Genomic DNA, 17,095 nt, shown 5'->3' with positions numbered 1-17,095 from the left:
ATAAATAAATAAACTCTCGTGGCATTATTAATTTAAAATAATATGCATTTTCCTTTGATGCAAGAATTTTCATTTGACAACCTTTGCCGTAAACGGCCACAGCAAAAACAAAGTTCTATCGAATTTAAATTTTTATGCCTGTTATTGCTCACTGAAAATAAACAAAAATACGAATTAAAAAAAAAAATGTTGTATGCAACGTAACTGTTGAATACATCAATAGCTGAGTTTATTTTGTGTTTGTTTTTGTATTTCTTCTTCTATCTGTTGGCTTTGTTGTACTGGTTGTTGTTGTTGTTGTAGTTTTAGTTGTATTTGTAGTTGTTGAAATGCTAATGAAAAAGTTGTGAGCAGCTTTTGCAGTTGGGGTTCAATAGTTGTTGCCGTGAAGCATACTTAATGAAACTTGTTTTTTTTTTTTTTTTTATTTAGTTTTTCGTTTTTTGTGAATTTGTTCATTTTTTATTTCGTTCTTTTTCTCGTATTTATTTCTATCGATAGCATTATAAACTTTTTCAATGCTTATTATTTTCATTATTTTTGTTTTATTGCATATACGTTTATATAAACACTGAATTAAATTGGTTTTCCCAGTTTTTCCGTGTATTTTGCTCTTCTTTTTTTTCGTAATTGGAAATACTGTTGCAAACATTTGTATGGTTATTTAACTATGTACTTACTATGACAAAGGTGGCTTGCAAAACTAATAAAGTATGTAATTATGGATAGCTGGGAAAAAATAACGGAGAGGAAAGAACAGGGCATACAAAGTTTTTTTTTTTACATTTTAAATAAGTAAAGCTTAAATTGAATTGACAGTTTTGACAATATATTAAATGGGGCATACATTTTTTACTCTCAAGCATCATAATAAAAATAATAATTGTAATCAACATAAAAATAGTTTGATTCAAATTACATTTGAATTGAGCATGAGTCGAATTGAAAATTTTACAGAAATGCGAAATAAATTCACCTTAAATTACTTTAACCAAATTAGTCATTACAGCTGAAATAGCAAAAATGAACTCTACTAAAATCCGATCTCTTTTATTTACGTCACCCTGAAGGAACTCTTTATCGGAGTCTATCTCAGATAAAAAAAAAGGTTTTACGAGGTAAAATTAAGGACAAATAAATAAATCCACAGCGTATCTTAAATTAATTCAATGCCCTGATTTAAAGTTGATTGTATTCAAAATATATATACTATATGCATTTATACTCTTTAAGGAAATGTACAGAAATCTGCTGAAAGTCTTTTGAAATGTTTGTTCGGTAAACCACTTTGTTTTTAAACTTTAAAACCTGAAATGAAACTGAAACTTGCTTTTGCATACTTTTGCATACTTTTGCACATTGATTTAATAAGTTTTCTCAATTTTCATTATCATTTCTTAATTTATGCATAATTTTTGACATATTAATTTTATATATATATATATAAATATTTTTATTCTCTTCAATTAACAACATATAAATTTTTGCTATGTGCAACATGATTTCGTTCAAATATAATCTACCCTCAGTCCTTCAGCGTCGTCTCGCAACCCAATCGCACAATAATCAAGCTTAACTTTAATTCATTTATGCAATTTGTACACACAAAATAAATTTCATAAATCGAAAATAATACATATATATTATATATTAATATTTAATATCTGTGAATTGATGTTTTTTTGATGCTCGGAAAAACTTTGGTTTTACGCGTCTGCCTCTAAGAGCTAGAGAAATGTTTAGCTTAAATTTTACTTTTGCTGCATTCGTAGTGAAGTCATTTTTACAGTGTTTTTTATACTTTATATTATATTAATTTATGCGCATGTATGTTTTTTATTTTATATATATATATAAGTTGTTTTTTATATGCTTTAGTCAGTACTTGAAATTTGCTGCGCAGTTGAAGTTTAATATTTAGAAATTTGTTGTCTTTTAAGTTTCGTTTTGTCCGACATCTAAGCTGATGCCCATTCGAATTGTTGTCCTGGGAATAGTCTCAGAGTGTGGCATTTGGAAAAGCGCTAAATACTTATCTCAACATTTAGCTTAAGTTTCATTGTTTTTCTGAAAATGTTTTGCAGCTTTGAGCAGTGTTCTTTACGAGAAAAAAGTCTCTACGGAAAGTTTTAGCAAATTGATTTACATATTTTCACGTTTCGTTTTTGTATCAAAAAGTTTAATGTAGTTATTTACTTTTTCGGGGAGACTCCTTGAAGGATAACTCGAACTCAAATTTAAACTTGCCAATACGAAACTCAAAATCCAAATAACAGAACCGATTTAACATATTATACAAAGTTGTACTTGAAAAGGCGACAACTTGGCTCTGTAATTCGCTTTAAATTTCTGATTAATTTTTCTTCTTCTCTTCTTGTGTGTGTGTGTGTGTGTGTGTGTGTCTAATTATTACGTATACGTCACGGATTCATAGAAAAACAGAATAGCCAATAGATTTTACACATTAGTTACTATCATATAGTTGCTGCTTATGTATGTAGTCGTGTTTGTATGGGTGTGTACTTTAGATAGTTAAGCTAAAATGTAAGATGTGTCTGTGTGTGTGTGTGTTTATTTTATATTAGTCTAGAGTCTAGAAATGTTTTTTTTTTTTTTTATTTATTTTATTTTTTATTTTTTTTATTTTAATTTTTTTTTTTTTTTTTTAATTTTGAGGTGCTGCTCACCTTATGTCCGCCTCATATATCTGCCTAAACGTTGCTGTTCCAGCTACAGTGGCTGCTGCGCTCGCTGATTGTTGTTGCTGGCGGTGGTGTGGGCCACGCCCCCGCCAGTGCCAACGCCATGTGATGCTCAGCAGCGTGGACAGCAGTCTTAAAAGACATTCGAGTATGTTTCCAATTCCACATACCGACAAAGTCGCTTTGACTGCAGCACTCCAACTGCCACGCCTCTGTCCCCAGTCGGCGCCTCTGCCTGTGCCCCCCCTGGTGGTACATCGTCGCTGCAGCGTCGTCGCCGCTGCCGCTGCCGCTGCGGCACCACTGAGGGCCGCATAGAGCGCCCGGCAAATGCCAAACTGCAGCAGCACACAAACAGGTACACTAAGAGATAGCGACTTGGTGACATGGGAGGATGCGCTGGTGCCGCGTGCTGCATTGCTGCTGGGAACTCCCCTGGAAACAGAATGAGAAACACCTGTTTAATTTACATCTTTATTGCTGCTCTTATACTCAGTGATTGGATGAAACAAAAAAATATTAAATATATGTATACAGTTCTATATATGTAATAATTGAGCAACAGCTCTTTAGGTTTTCAGATAGTGTCTATATTATCTGCATTAGCTAGTAATGTTAATATTAGATTATATGTAGTCTCTTGAGTGGAATTAGTAAGAAATTATATGTATCCATATCAAAAACCCAGCTTTATTCTGCACAGATTTCACTTGACCAAGGAAACTAGAAACCAAAGAAATCCATGAAACTAAAGCATTATTTTAAAATCAAGAGAAAACAAGAGAAAAAAAAAAACAAAACGCAAGGTAATAAATGTAAATGAGTTCTAGATTTTTTCATCTAACTAAATGAATAAAGCTGATGATAGTTCTGGGAATCATTCGTATTTTATTGATCATAAGTAAAAAGTTTTTATATTTATTTCGTTTACAGTTATATACTTAAATAGCCGTGAGAGCGCAGGCAAGCGACAAAATCCTTGCCATATGCTGCTGATATTAATGCGACAAATCCTGGTGCCTGGGAGAGGCTAACAATAAACAATAAAAGCCAAGCAATGCAAAAAAGTGAAGCAAAACAAATGGAAATGAAAGAAACGAAAAGCAAACAAGCCACTGTCGTTGAGAGTCATACGCAAAGAGTGTCTGCGTATCTGTGTGTGTGTGTGTGTGTGAGAGAGGATGAGCATAGCGGTATGGAGTGAAAACAAAAGCAGAACTACTACTACAATAACGACAACAACAACAGCAGCAAAGCAAACAAAATACAATGTGAACGGGCGGCATATAATCATAAAAATAACAACAAAACAAAATGTAACGGCAACAGCAGCGACAGCAACAACAATGCGAAATAGCAGAACAAGAGACAAAACATAATAATAATCAGAAACAAGTGTGCCAAAGCAGTTAACGGAAACAACGCGCATTGCATGCACAATATGGCAACAGAGATGGGTACACCTAGTTCTACATATATATACATTTATATATGTGTGTGTGTGTGTGTGCGTGTATGTGTGCTGACTGACTGTGGCGATGGCAACGCCGCGGCATTATCTAGCAGACACCGTTGCGACAACAACGACGACAACTTGACATTAGTGAAAGTCGCAAAGGAAGTGGCATGCAGCATAAAGTCAAGCATGGCGAAGGCTGCGGGTTGCGTGTGCCACAGAGAGACCAAGCGCAACATAAACATAATATTCATGTGCCACACGCGCGCCCTCTCGCTCTTTCTCTCTCTCTCTCTCATTCATTCGCTGCATGGCCATTCACATGCGGAGAAATGTCGCAGCGTTAACTAAAACGAAAAACAAAAGAAAAAAGAAAAAAAAAACTCTGCTAGCACAGCAGCAGCAGGACAACGAAAGGCAGAGCAAGAGAGAGAGAGATAGAGAGAGAGAGAGAGAGCGAGAGAGCACTGAGGAGCTGAACGGAGTTGCTAAGTGCTGTAAGTTCTGTTAGACTTTTAGCAGAGCGCCACAATAATTACAACTGCGTGTACGAAGGATGGGGAGGATGGGTGGAAAGAGGGCCGACGAAAGAGTTGAGCACTTTGACTTTAAATGCTCTTCAGTTAGTTTCATTTTAATTTGCATCTCGCACATTTACAGTTAACACAGCGTATATTGAATATTGAGAGTATTGCGCCAGCCACGCCCATTGAAGCAAGACGACTGCCAATTAGCATATTACAACACCCTTAGCTGTCACGACTGCTCGCTTCAGCTGTCCAATCAATATTTGCTCATTGAAGTGCGTGAAATTCACTTGTTGAGGGCTTCCGTCCAACCAATTACTATAGAGAGCTAGAGAGTCAAATGTTTATATGCGGATCTATGCAAATGTATGCAGCAGGTGGAAGCGGGTGTACATAATGGATTACATATATACTATATGCATATGGGCATGTATATATATTAATTTATTATTATAATTTACATCTGTATGCTATATTTTGAGAGTGTTGCCATATGAAACTTATATATTCTGGATTTTTCCACATCTACCATTGCCTTTTTTAATATCGATAAAAATCGATCAATATTTCTTCAGTTTGGCTGCAGACTATTTTGAGTGTAAACTTCTCTGTAATTCACTGAATCTTAAAAAATAAAAACAAATAAAATCAATTCACTACTTCAAGGTATTTCTTAGAGTATTTCACACATTCCAGGATATTATCGATAAAAATCTATCAATATTTCTTGAGCTTGGACTTGAAAACTTTGTAACATAGTGATGGCACAGTCCAAGACTATTTTGAGTGTCAAAGTCTCTGTAATTCACCAAAACTCTTAAAAAAAAAAAAAAACAAAATCAATTCACTTCTTAAAGGAATTTCTTAGAGTATTTCATACATTCCCGCTCTACTCATTCCTTTGGCTTTGTGGTTCTTCCCACACACCACACAGCCAAATTACTTAGAGCATGCTCCAATGGCTCCGCCCCTCTTTTTGTACTCGACACCTTTTGGACTGGTTTATTTAGTGTCACTGCGTTCTGTTGTTAGCTGTCGTTACATTTCTATGGCTTTGCGCTCTACGCTTCTCAATCAAACCGAGTCACTACTACTACTACATTTTCGCTGTAATCGAAGTCGATTTTCCTGAGTGCAAAGTCATCTACTTAACTTGTGCACTTCATTAATTATACGTTCTACATCTTTTGCCATTAACATTTAACAATAGAAAAATGCTTCATTTGCGAGCTCTTAAGACTAACTTTCACATAATTCCACTTGGTAATTTCTGTTTTTTTTTTTTTTTTCGCTTTATTCAGAAACCGGCGCTCAAGTCAAGATTTCAAGCATTTCATTTCTACTCTTACACTCGAGTGCATTTCCCTCACAAATATTAACTGAAGTTTCCACAAATTCTTAGAGCTCTTTCACCAACTGAAAATCACTTGAAATGCCCAACAAAGTGTTCGCAATTCAAGCATTCAGATTTAATCCACAAAGCATTCATAAACCCGCATTCACCACAATGACGTACGTGGCGCTTCTTAATCTCCCCTCTCTCTTTCACTCTCTCTCTCTCTCTCTCTGTCTCTCGCACACTCTCTCTTTCGCTCTCCCTCTTTTGTCTTCATCATTAGCACACTTTACTTTTGCACTTTTCCACAAGTCTTTGTGCATTCCTCTTTTTTTTAGAACTGAACTGAACTGAACCGAACTGAACTGCGCTGAGCTGAGATGGGGACTACCCTCAATGCAGTCGTCGGTCAGTCAGTCTCTCTTGCCATTTATTCATCACACCAAACTTTTCGCTTTGGTCCATTGTGCTTTTCGTAGCCATCTTAACCATAAAACATTATTATCGGGGTAGTTAAGCTTTATCACAATGTTGGCTTAGCACTCTTGGCAGAGCATTTAATCTAATAAATTTAATCTAAATACATTTTAGTGCTCGCTACCAGCATAAATAAAATCAAATCGAGCTAAGCCCAATTTAACCAAGTCAATTAAATTTGAATTTAAATGCAAATTTTTAAGCTAAGTTTGAACAGAAAATCATTCTGGATTTTTAAATTTTAAAGACTTTTAAAGAAATTAAAAATTTTTTTAATTTAATCAAATTCATAAATCAGTAAAGAATATTTATTCGGAGGAATAAAAAGCTACAAAATTGATTTTTAAAAATAATACAATTTTATTTTAAAATTTAGAAAAAAATTATTTAAATGATAAAAAATGTTTTTAACAAATTTTAATAAATTAAGTATTAGTAGAATTATTGTATTCTAAATAAAAGGTATATGTAATACATATTTCTTAAAAATTTAAATTTAAATTTAAAATTTTGATTAATTAATTAATGATTAAATATAAATAATATATATAAAAAAAATAAAGAATTATGTATATTTAAGAATTATGTGTGAAATATTATTAAATAATAAAATAGTGATAATAGAGTAAAATAAATACGTATAACACAATGTAAATAAAATATGCATTATACAGCATATTTTATGTACAACAATTTTTTCCATATCTTCAAATACTAAAATAGATATAGTAAAATTGATATTGCCTGACAGTATTTCATGAGCCTGCTTTGCTGGAATTCAATTAGAATCAAGAGCGCAGAATGTGTGTTCAAAGAGTATTCAACTGTCGTGTTTGATTTTCGTTTATCTTTTTATTAGCATGCAGTCAGGTTCATTGTGGAATATTATCTTTTGTGTTGGCTTGCGGATTTTCGAGTTGGGTTGTCGTTGATTTTACTTACCATTCAGCACATGTACCGTTACGCTTTTGGGCTTTGCATTTGATGGATTACATTGATAATGCCCGGAGTCCGATGGACGCGCTGATTTAATCAGTAGAAACGATGTCGTCGTCTCACCTTTGTTGGTTACGACTGAGACGCCGCCTCGGGGCGAGTCATAGTTGATTATCTGCAAAGAGAGAATCCGAGAGTATCACAGACAACTGGCAGTACTTGAGGGTTTTATGTGCGCACATTAAAAAGAGAAAGATATAGACAATAAAATAAAAGCCAGAGCGAGAGAGGGAGCGATACAAAGAGTGAGTGCTAAGCACGAAAAACAATCACAATTTGTATGCGAATAACATTTACAATGCCGTATGGACAACGTTGAATCAAATTAGATTTTATGCGACATTCATTTTCTATGCCATAAAGCTGTTTGTGCCCACATTACGCATACGCACTGTTGCGCTACTGTTAGAAAATTAAAATTATTGGCAAAGAAAGAGAAGACATATATGAAAGAAAAGACTGTGAATAAAGGCAAAACAATAAAATTAAATCTCCTCGTGGCAAAAGTGCTACTAATGGCTGCTCACTCTGAGCCCTTCTCTCCGTCTCCGTCTCCCACTCTCTCTCTCTCTCTCTCTTAGTATAGTGCTACTGTTACTAGTATTCTTAAACTCCAACTCAACCCTTCTTAAAAGCCTGCTATGCTCTATAGAAAATACATAACAATAGAAAGGCTGTGTTGTGCACAGCAGGAACCCTTACGAATTCCCCATACAATAAGCTAAAACATGGCCGTGACTAAAGTCCCAAAGCATGAAGAAAAACACCTAAAATGGAAAACTAAAACGTGGCTTTAACAGCCGCTGGGATGCCACTGACAACAGTATCGAAAGAGAAGAAGCAACAGCAACAGCAGCGGAGGAGGCAGCGGAAGAGGCAGCCAAACCAAAATCCATTTAAAACCCTTGCCTCAACGGGTTTTTTACTTATTTTGTTTTTTTTTTTTTTTTTTTTTTTTTTTGGGTCCCTTGCTTTGCATAGTGCTTAAATGGCATTTTCTTGCAGTCAACAAAATAGAAACACACAAAATAAGAAGGGGTGCAAAACAAAAAAAGAAATGACAAAAAAAAAAAGAGAGCAGAAGAGAAAAGTTAAACAGTTTTTGCCACTGCAAAGCTAATTTAAAAGTTACTAAAATGAGGCGATGCTCCAGATCCCTCATCATTTATAAGCAGCGCAATAATATGATACCCCAAAGTAATTGGCTGACGAAATTGACAAAAAGAGACCAAGTGAACCCTAATATAAATGAGAGCATCTTACACTTACAGCGTTGTTGTGATTCCAAAAGATATAGGCCGGCGGCTCAGGTGAGTTGAGTATGACACAGGTGAGATTTATAGTCGAGCCGCTCTCTATATACAAATCGGGTGCGCCAATAATTTCCGTCGAGGGCTCTGCAAGAGAACAAGAAAACAAAGGGAAAAAGTTAAAAACTTTCGCTTAATGTTTCACATCATGAACCGATATCTAACCCCACCCACAACACTTAAATGCCCATCAGCCTGAGCTCAAATGCTTTCAACGAAATGGGCGTCTATTTCTAGGGCTCTTTCGGTAGGTGCGCTAAGCTTGAATAAAAGGGCAATTAGGTAAATACAAAATTCTAGCTCGCCTGAGCATCCTCATTAGAAATAAAAGTGTAATTTAAATGCGCAAAAATTTCTAAAGATTTCCATTGAAAATTTCCATGAAAGTGAAGTGCGTGCGCCCACCTCTGCTGCCTTTTACACCTTTGCACCTGCTCGACTATAGCAACAAGTTTTAAAGGTCTAAATAACTTTAGACTTTTTTTTGCGATTGGTACTTATTTGTATGTAACATCATGATTGAAATATAAGACCAGGAAATTGTTTTTCACAAAACTTCTAAAAGTAAAAAAAAAAAAGGTTTCGTGGCAACCGAATACTAATTTGGCTTTGTGTAAACAGGAAGCCTCAGTTGACCCTAAATGTTTGCATACTTTTAGTATTATACGAAACTAAAAGCTCATTAAGTGAATTGCTACAAGTCAAACACTCGAATTCAAAGAACCGTTAGCTTTATGTACAGCTAATGGCATTATTTTGTATACAGAAACTTTTAAGTGCAACATAATTATCAGCAGAGTAGTATATATATTACTTCAAATAATTTCGGAAAATCATTATTGAACACTTTTCCATTGATAGTTCGCTTTGTTTATTTTCGCAGAGATATCATCCTTTCGGTTTCAAATACCTTCATGAATCCTTTAAGCCACTGTTAACAAATTGTTAATATATTTTGTTAATATATATTTAGGATTTGTTATAAATACATAAAATTATAAATTATTTATTTTATATTATATATATTATTTTTATTATTATCAGCTGCGAGGTTGCGGAAAATTGTCCACAATTTAGAGCAATGATTAAATATTAAGATGTTGGCCTTTTTGACCCAAATGCCCTTTCGGAAGTACCCACATAGGATAAGAAAGAGAAATTAATCCAGCGGCATTTACTGCGATGCAGAGCAACTGCGAAGAGTCGAGGTGCTGAAGCAGCAGTCGAGAATTTGGTTTTTATTTTCTTCTTTGAAGGAGAAGGTGATGAAAAGAAAGTAGAAGTCGCTGCTGATGTTTCTGTTGAGGCGTCACATAATCGTATTGTCACCATGCCATGGATCTGCGACATCGCCACAAAGCCAACATGACTGAACAAAGGGGAACTGGATACATGTGCACGGATGTAGCACACACACAAGAGCTCTAGCTTGAATGTTTATACGGAATGACGCTCACATGCAAAGTTTTATGGGAAGGCACTACAAGAGAGATGCAGTCTGGTGCCATACTAGTCGATCTGGAATACAACCAGGGTAACGATACATTGTGAATTACCACTACTTCTATTTTACGTAGTTAATTTTTTTTTTTTTTTTTTTAACGAATTTTTATATAATTTATTGTTATTTTTATTACCATGATATCAGTATAGAGAGACGAACGACTCGAAACTTACCAACAACTGTCAGGTGGATGTAGTGGCTCATGTGCGGAGTTGTCGAGACTTGGCACTCATAGATGCCGGAATCGCGATGCTGGGGATACTTGATTTGTAGCATCCAGTCCTCGGTCTGCGGCTGGTGTATGGCTCGAAAGCGCTGATCCGATGTATACGTGTAGCGTCCGACTGTGAGCAAATGTATGTCCCGATGTCGCACCCACGACACTTGCAAAAGCATCTGAAATCAGATCGAATCAAAAGTTTAGCCACACGAAAAGATTTCATTTGTCAAAGCCAGAGCATTTGCATGTTTAGTTTAATTTATTGGGCAAACAGTTTAAAAAGTCTATTTCACGCACAATCTTTGGCATCGGCGTGTGGGTGGGGCTGTGGCAGGGGCGGATGCGGATGCGGAGGCGAGGTTGCCCTGCGGCTGGGGCATGGCAAATGCAAATTTATTTTGAAATGTTTTTATGCGTTGCTTGCCGCCTGCCAAAGAAAAGTAAAAACTTTAACGCAAGGGCAACACATGTGTCAGCATAGCGTACGACCCTTGCCGAAGGGTGCGTTCTGGGTCTGGCCACCACGACAGGGCCTACCCTTGTCAGTGGGGCTGTGGCGCTGGCAACAATGGCAACTGCTTCAAGTCAAATTGAAGGCAGCACATGCAATGTGTGTGTGGGTGTGTGTGTGTGGGGGTGTGTGTGTGGCACGCCCATGCTAATGCACACCTGTTTGGCAACCACCTGCTGTTAACGTGTCTTAGCTCAACATTTTTAAGTGACTGTGATTTAGGGCTGTACTCATCGCACACCCACGTCCACAGCTTCGGCCCCCACCTAGATCAACACAACACCCCCCCGCGCCGCCCACTGTGTATCGCGTGTCAGACGTCAGCTGCTTGCATTTTCATTTTCAATTTCAATGACAACAGCTTAACAGCATGCCGCCTGACGACACGAGCGACGGCAAAGTTAATGGACAAGAAACCCGACGACGGACAGCCGCTGTCACTGCTGCTGCTGCTTCTGCTGCTGCTGTTGCCAGCAGCGACGACAGATTGTGCAGGTGCCATAGCAAGGCAGCACAGGCAATGTTAGTCTAAAGTTTGGCACTCAGCTCAAAAGAAAGTTGCATGTAATTAACAGCAAATGCTGAAACACTCATACACAAACACACACACACAGACACACCGTGCTGTGCTGTGCCGTGCCGTGCCGTACCGTGCCGTGCTGTGGTGTTAAGCCAATCCAAGCCGAGTTTAGGCTGCCAGCAACCGCAAACATTTCATTTAGCTCCATTCAGTATTCAGCCAGGATCAACACCCAGCGTTTGCCAAGTTTATGCGCGTTATGCGTGTTTACAGTATCGTAAAATTTGTATATCGATTGCAAGGCAGCCGGAGTTTATACTCTTTCTGGCTGCTGGCCAAACAGAATCAGCGGCAAAATGTTTGCCGTTTTATGGCTCAATTTGCAGAGCGCACGAAAGTATGCTTTAAAATTTGTTAGCCGCATGTTATTGCATACCCTGTACGCAGCTGAGCCAAATGCGGCATGCCCATCAAATAAATATTCTAGTTTAGCAATTGAACAATGTTTATTATTAGTTCGTTAATATATTTAATTCCATTTATGAAAAGTCTCCAAAATATGCCTCCACATTACAGGGTATTCTGTAAGTCGCACACACACCCAAATGAATCTACTATTATTACGCAGCTAAACTTTTTCTGCAGACCTTACTTTAGCTTTGAATTATTTAGAAGCGTTTTGTTTTTCATTGGGGCGCCCGCAAACGTGCCACGCCCCTTAAAACTCATTACCGCTCGCATGCTGTTATCGGCAGCAACGGCAGCCGTAAAATGTCGACTCCGACTGTGACTCTAATGAAAAGCGTCATTAATAATGTGAAAAACATAAACATCCGCTGCCTGTTTATCATTACATAGCGCGCGCACATAAAACAGAAGGTGGCTAACACCTTAGACTTTTTCCAGCTGCTTCCTCTTCTTCTTCCAGGTTTTTTCTTACATTCTGTCGGCTGGCTTAAGTTTTTCGTCAGATCCGGTGAAATCAGAGCGCCAATGATGTATTACTTTATGGCAATGAGGATGAGCGAAATGGAAATTAAGCTTCAAAGTTAACTTTTGGGGTTGAGCTTCGGCTTGCGGTTAGTGGGTGTGGCATGCCACAAGGTAAAAGCTAATTAGACTTTAAGCTGACAGCCCAAACAAATGAAATTGTATTCACGCTCCGAGAGTCTTTGGTGATTGTGTAAAAATTAGACATACGAACGAATATCGAATTGATTTGAGACAAATGATTTTTAGTGATGGCACGATTGATTATATGATACAAAATAATCGATTACTTTGCGATGGGGCTGCGATTAATTGAAGTCACAGTCGATTATTCATATAACAATACTTCGCCTTAAAATTTTACCTGTATATCTGTATATTATATTAATCTATGAATAATTCAGCATTGAGCATACGTCAATCTAACGTATACTTAATTCGGACAATATTCAGTATACGCAAATCAAAATAAGAAATGCAAATAATTATTTTCATACATCATATATGTTTAAAATTATGATTTCATAATTGAGTTTAGCATGCAAAAGAAAAGTTATTCCAATCGATTGAGCGGGAATTGCATTGCGCGAATTTAATTAAGCGTCGATGGCATAAAAATCTAGTTAATTAACTCAGCGACTGTCTGCCGATGATCGATGAAGTTATCCAACTAATTGGCATCTAATGAAGTTGCCAACAACTAAATCTTCTTGTGTGCTGACAGCCTATCTAACGACCGGTCCTAAAAACTTTTCACTCAACCCAGCCAACGTGGCCGGAACGAGCGCTCAGCCACAGATACTCGAATTTAATAATCACGCAAATTAGTTTTCGAAACCGCAGAGCCAACGAGCCAGAGCCATGCGCTAGTGCAGGTGAGACCCGGGCCCAGACATGTAACATATTATTATCGAAAAATAAGTCCGGACCAATGACGACGCTGTCGGCCGCCCCACAGGAAGCGGCGGAAACCGAATGACTACGGCGCAGGTTGCAAAACTAAAACCCAAAAAAAATAATAGAGCACTAAACCTGAAAGCAAACAAGTAAGAGTGAAGACGGAACAATTAGCCAAAGCCGCCATGTGGGCGCAGTTTACGTGCTAATTAGCTGAAAAACATGAAATATAACACACACACACACACACACAGACACACACAGACACACACAGACACATACAATACAAATCGCATTTTGATGGCAACTAATGGCATTACAATTGTAAAAGCTTTTGGCTTTAGTCAATTTGCGTTCCACTTACCGTTTTATTGCCCAGATTCTTGACGCGACAATTCAAGTAGGCCGTCTTGCCCAGCAGCGCGGTGACATTCTTGGAGGCAGCCTTGTCGAAGTAGGGCCCATTGCTGCGCGAATCCTCGCCCAGATCGATGCTGTTCCGGTTGATGCTGGCCGCGGCAGCCAGCGATGCAATCGAGTTGCCCCGATGAAAACTACTGCTGGCAATGCCACTGATTGCTGTTGTTGTTGTCGTTACATTGGAGTTGGTGTTGGCATTCGAGTTAGACTTGGAATTGGAGTTGGAGTTGGCGTTGGCGTTGGAGCTGTATTTGGAGCCGCTGTCGGTAGTCGTTGATTGGCCAGGGCCCGGCGCATTTTTGTTACTTCCGCCGCTGCTGGTCGCGCTGGCCAGGCTTCCGCTTCCGCCAACACCATTGCCATTGCCATTGCCATTGCCATTGCCAGCAACGGCAGCTGGAGCGTCGCCATCGCTCGGTATGGCATTATTGCTGCTGCCCACATCCTTCGACTTGTACGAGTCACGCTGCGCCGCCAGCACTGCAAAGAAGAAGCGATCAACGAACAATGTTATCAGTGCATCCAGCTGCAGATTCAATCAAAACCAAATCAAAATGCAACAGCACTCGCTAAAAATAAATATAATAATAAATAAAAACGATGTCAACTCGTGCTCATTGCCGCACAATTGTCTTCGAATTTCATTTTCGAAACATATTCGTGTGTGACATGTGTTTAGGAAATCGTTAATTTGTTATTGCATCCGTTTCAAATTTCATGATGCTCTATCTGACATTTCCGCAGCAATTGTGAAACATGTGCGAGCCGAGCTTCATTGTGCGCCTGAGAAAATAATAAATCATAAAGATGGCATTTGTGACTCGAGTGAGTTGAGCTGATAATAGATACGAATATATGCATAGATCTCTGACCTATTCATATATTTTTTTATTTACGTTATCTATATATCTATGGCATTATCTATAGGCTATGGTCATATATATAGTGGCTTTCATTGGATAGTTCAAGTCATTATAGAATGAGCATTAGCTTAAGAGATTCTTGATGAATCTGTTGATGATGCATTGATGCTAAGGCTAGGATTAAATATAAATAGGAATGCTCTAGTCGGAACTAAAGGTTTAAGAGAAAACCTGAAAACGGAAAGACTTGATATTCCAATAATTGTACATTTCCACATGCACACACACACACAAGCGCACTCTAATTACTCTGAAATTTATAGCTGCAGCATAGGCCATATGGACCACAGGCCATATGAATTTGCTAGGGGACAAGTTTCTAGCAATGCGTTTATGGCGAACCTAGGAGGCAGGCAGGACGGTGTGTATTTATTGGAAAAAAGAAGCTTAGAAATCTAATGCTTCCATATTATATCGTATTCAAGCTACACACCAAAACGAAGCCAAATCATCTATTTTCTGATAGTTAACAAGAAAATGGAAAAGCGCGTTTCATTTTGAAAAGTCTATCTCACGCGAATAGGACTGTAATCATATCTAGGGTGGTCGAATTACACTTCTTCATAATCATATATTAAAATAAAACAAGTAAGAAGGCTCCAGTCGAGACTGCTCGACTAGGAGATACCCTGAACCCTCCAAGCTGATATTCTAATCACTCTGGACTTCTTTTATGCACACATACATACACATAAACTTATAAGCACGCGCTCTGCTAACTGCGCAGTAAGCAACGGCTGCGCTTGGGCTGCGCTGCAATGTGGGCAATATTATGAGAATTTATTAGTTGAATAATTTCTCTTGTAGTAAGAGTATCTTTATGAAACTTTCAGAATGTGTTCATATAGTTAAAATGTGTGTACATTCCAAAGCACAAGTCTCTAGTACTTGAAATGCGTTTTTAACAAATTGGGGGCGAAGGGGGCGTGGTATCCAAAATCTGTAAATTACAAAATCTTTGTATCCAATTACTTTATATACAACGTAAATTTAAAGTCTCCAGGGCTAAAAGTGTTAAAATTAGGCTGAAAAGACCAAGTCGATTTTTCGATTATTCTCGATAAAAAAGTTATCGGATGAGTTATCGAAAAAATAAAGCAAACTTGTACTGCCTATGGTATACACGAGTATGCATGCCAAATTTCAGCTCTCTAGCTCTTATATCTTCTGAGATCCTTTTGCTCATACGGACGGACGGACAGACGGACAGGGCTATATCGACTCAGCTTGTCGTCCTGATCAAGAATATATATACTTTATGGAGTCTGCGATGATTCCTTCTGCCTGTTACATACTTTTCACAAAACCATTATACCCTGATTTCCCATTTTCAATGGGTTCAGGGTATAATTAAGTAACATTTTATATACATATCTTTTATTAGTTATTTGGTTATAGTTCAACTTGAAAAATGCCAATAATATATAGAAATTATCAAGAAAAATATACTCGGTGGGGTCCACGCCACCTTCTGCTGTTAAATACATTTAAACAAAACCAATAAATTCTTATTTGTATATGTATATTTATACAAAAACTTAAATGTTTTCAATGAACTCATTTCTATCAATTTAAAATATACATATATACAATATAAATACACATATTTATATATAAACAACCAAAGCAAAAGTTAAGGAAATTAAAAGTTCCAATAAAATAATAAAATAAAGTATTTCAAAAATATAAAATATAATCAAAATGCTTTTAATCGAATTAATAAACTCCAATTGAAAATATTTATGCAAATAAACAAAGCAAAAGTTAAATAGATTACAAACTTAATTAAGTCAATTAGTGCAAATATTCAAGTGATGTCATAAATTCTACATTCCACAATGGCCAATCAATAAATAGATTGTAAAATTTCTAAGCAGCCAGCAAATAATTCAAGTTGTTAGCCATTACGAGCGAGTTGACGGCTTTACAATTTGCTGGCAGTTGGCTTAAATTGTTTGCGAATGTCTGTCCCCTGCAATGGTATATAATTTGATTGGTAACAGCGTATGCAATATCGTTACCATAATTGTTCAATTAACTCACTTTTAGCCATAACAGCCTCAAATGGAGTCTCCACTCAGCTCGACTTTTTAGCCGGGTCCGAAGAACACATGCTCTACTTTCGTGTTCAGGAGCAAGCTCAGCGCTTTTTTTTACTTTTCATCGATATCACACATACACAACACACACACAAACACACATTGGCTTATATAAACTACCTTGCAACCATTTAGGTAATTAGCAAATTACGCACACCCACACACACACACGCACACACATACACATGTGCGTTTACTGCGACTTTG

The 17,095-nt window shown here is 37.3% G+C and overlaps 1 protein-coding gene and 1 long non-coding RNA gene across 4 annotated transcripts in view; both read right to left on the bottom strand.

The window, feature by feature from the left end:
• Window positions 1–294: 294 nt before the first annotated feature.
• LOC6573527 overlaps window positions 295–17,095 on the bottom strand; it is a 27,768-nt gene continuing 10,967 nt past the window's right edge. For 2 of the 3 annotated variants that reach the window (XM_032731349.2, XM_032731346.2), the window contains exons 4-8: window positions 13,811–14,346; window positions 10,482–10,704; window positions 8,764–8,891; window positions 7,441–7,609; window positions 295–3,159 (exon numbers count right to left, since the gene is read on the bottom strand). In XM_032731349.2, the coding sequence (XP_032587240.1) occupies window positions 2,684–3,159; window positions 7,441–7,609; window positions 8,764–8,891; window positions 10,482–10,704; window positions 13,811–14,346 (1,532 nt within the window). In that variant the 3' untranslated portion in view covers window positions 295–2,683. The remainder of the gene's footprint in view (window positions 3,160–7,440; window positions 7,610–8,763; window positions 8,892–10,481; window positions 10,705–13,810; window positions 14,347–17,095) is intronic. The other variant, XM_015166956.3, reaches the window with a different exon arrangement.
• On the bottom strand, window positions 12,044–13,803 carry LOC122756783. The gene is made up of 2 exons (XR_006356638.1): window positions 12,414–13,803; window positions 12,044–12,351 (listed from the first exon to the last, which is right to left on the bottom strand). It is a non-coding gene; the product is annotated as an uncharacterized LOC122756783 (long non-coding RNA).

Source organism: Drosophila mojavensis, unplaced genomic scaffold (assembly GCF_018153725.1).
Source record: "Drosophila mojavensis isolate 15081-1352.22 unplaced genomic scaffold, ASM1815372v1 contig_16, whole genome shotgun sequence".
Taxonomy (NCBI): domain Eukaryota; kingdom Metazoa; phylum Arthropoda; class Insecta; order Diptera; family Drosophilidae; genus Drosophila; species Drosophila mojavensis.
The sequence above is the reverse complement of the archived record's forward strand: the minus strand, read 5'-3'. Positions and strand labels throughout refer to the sequence as shown.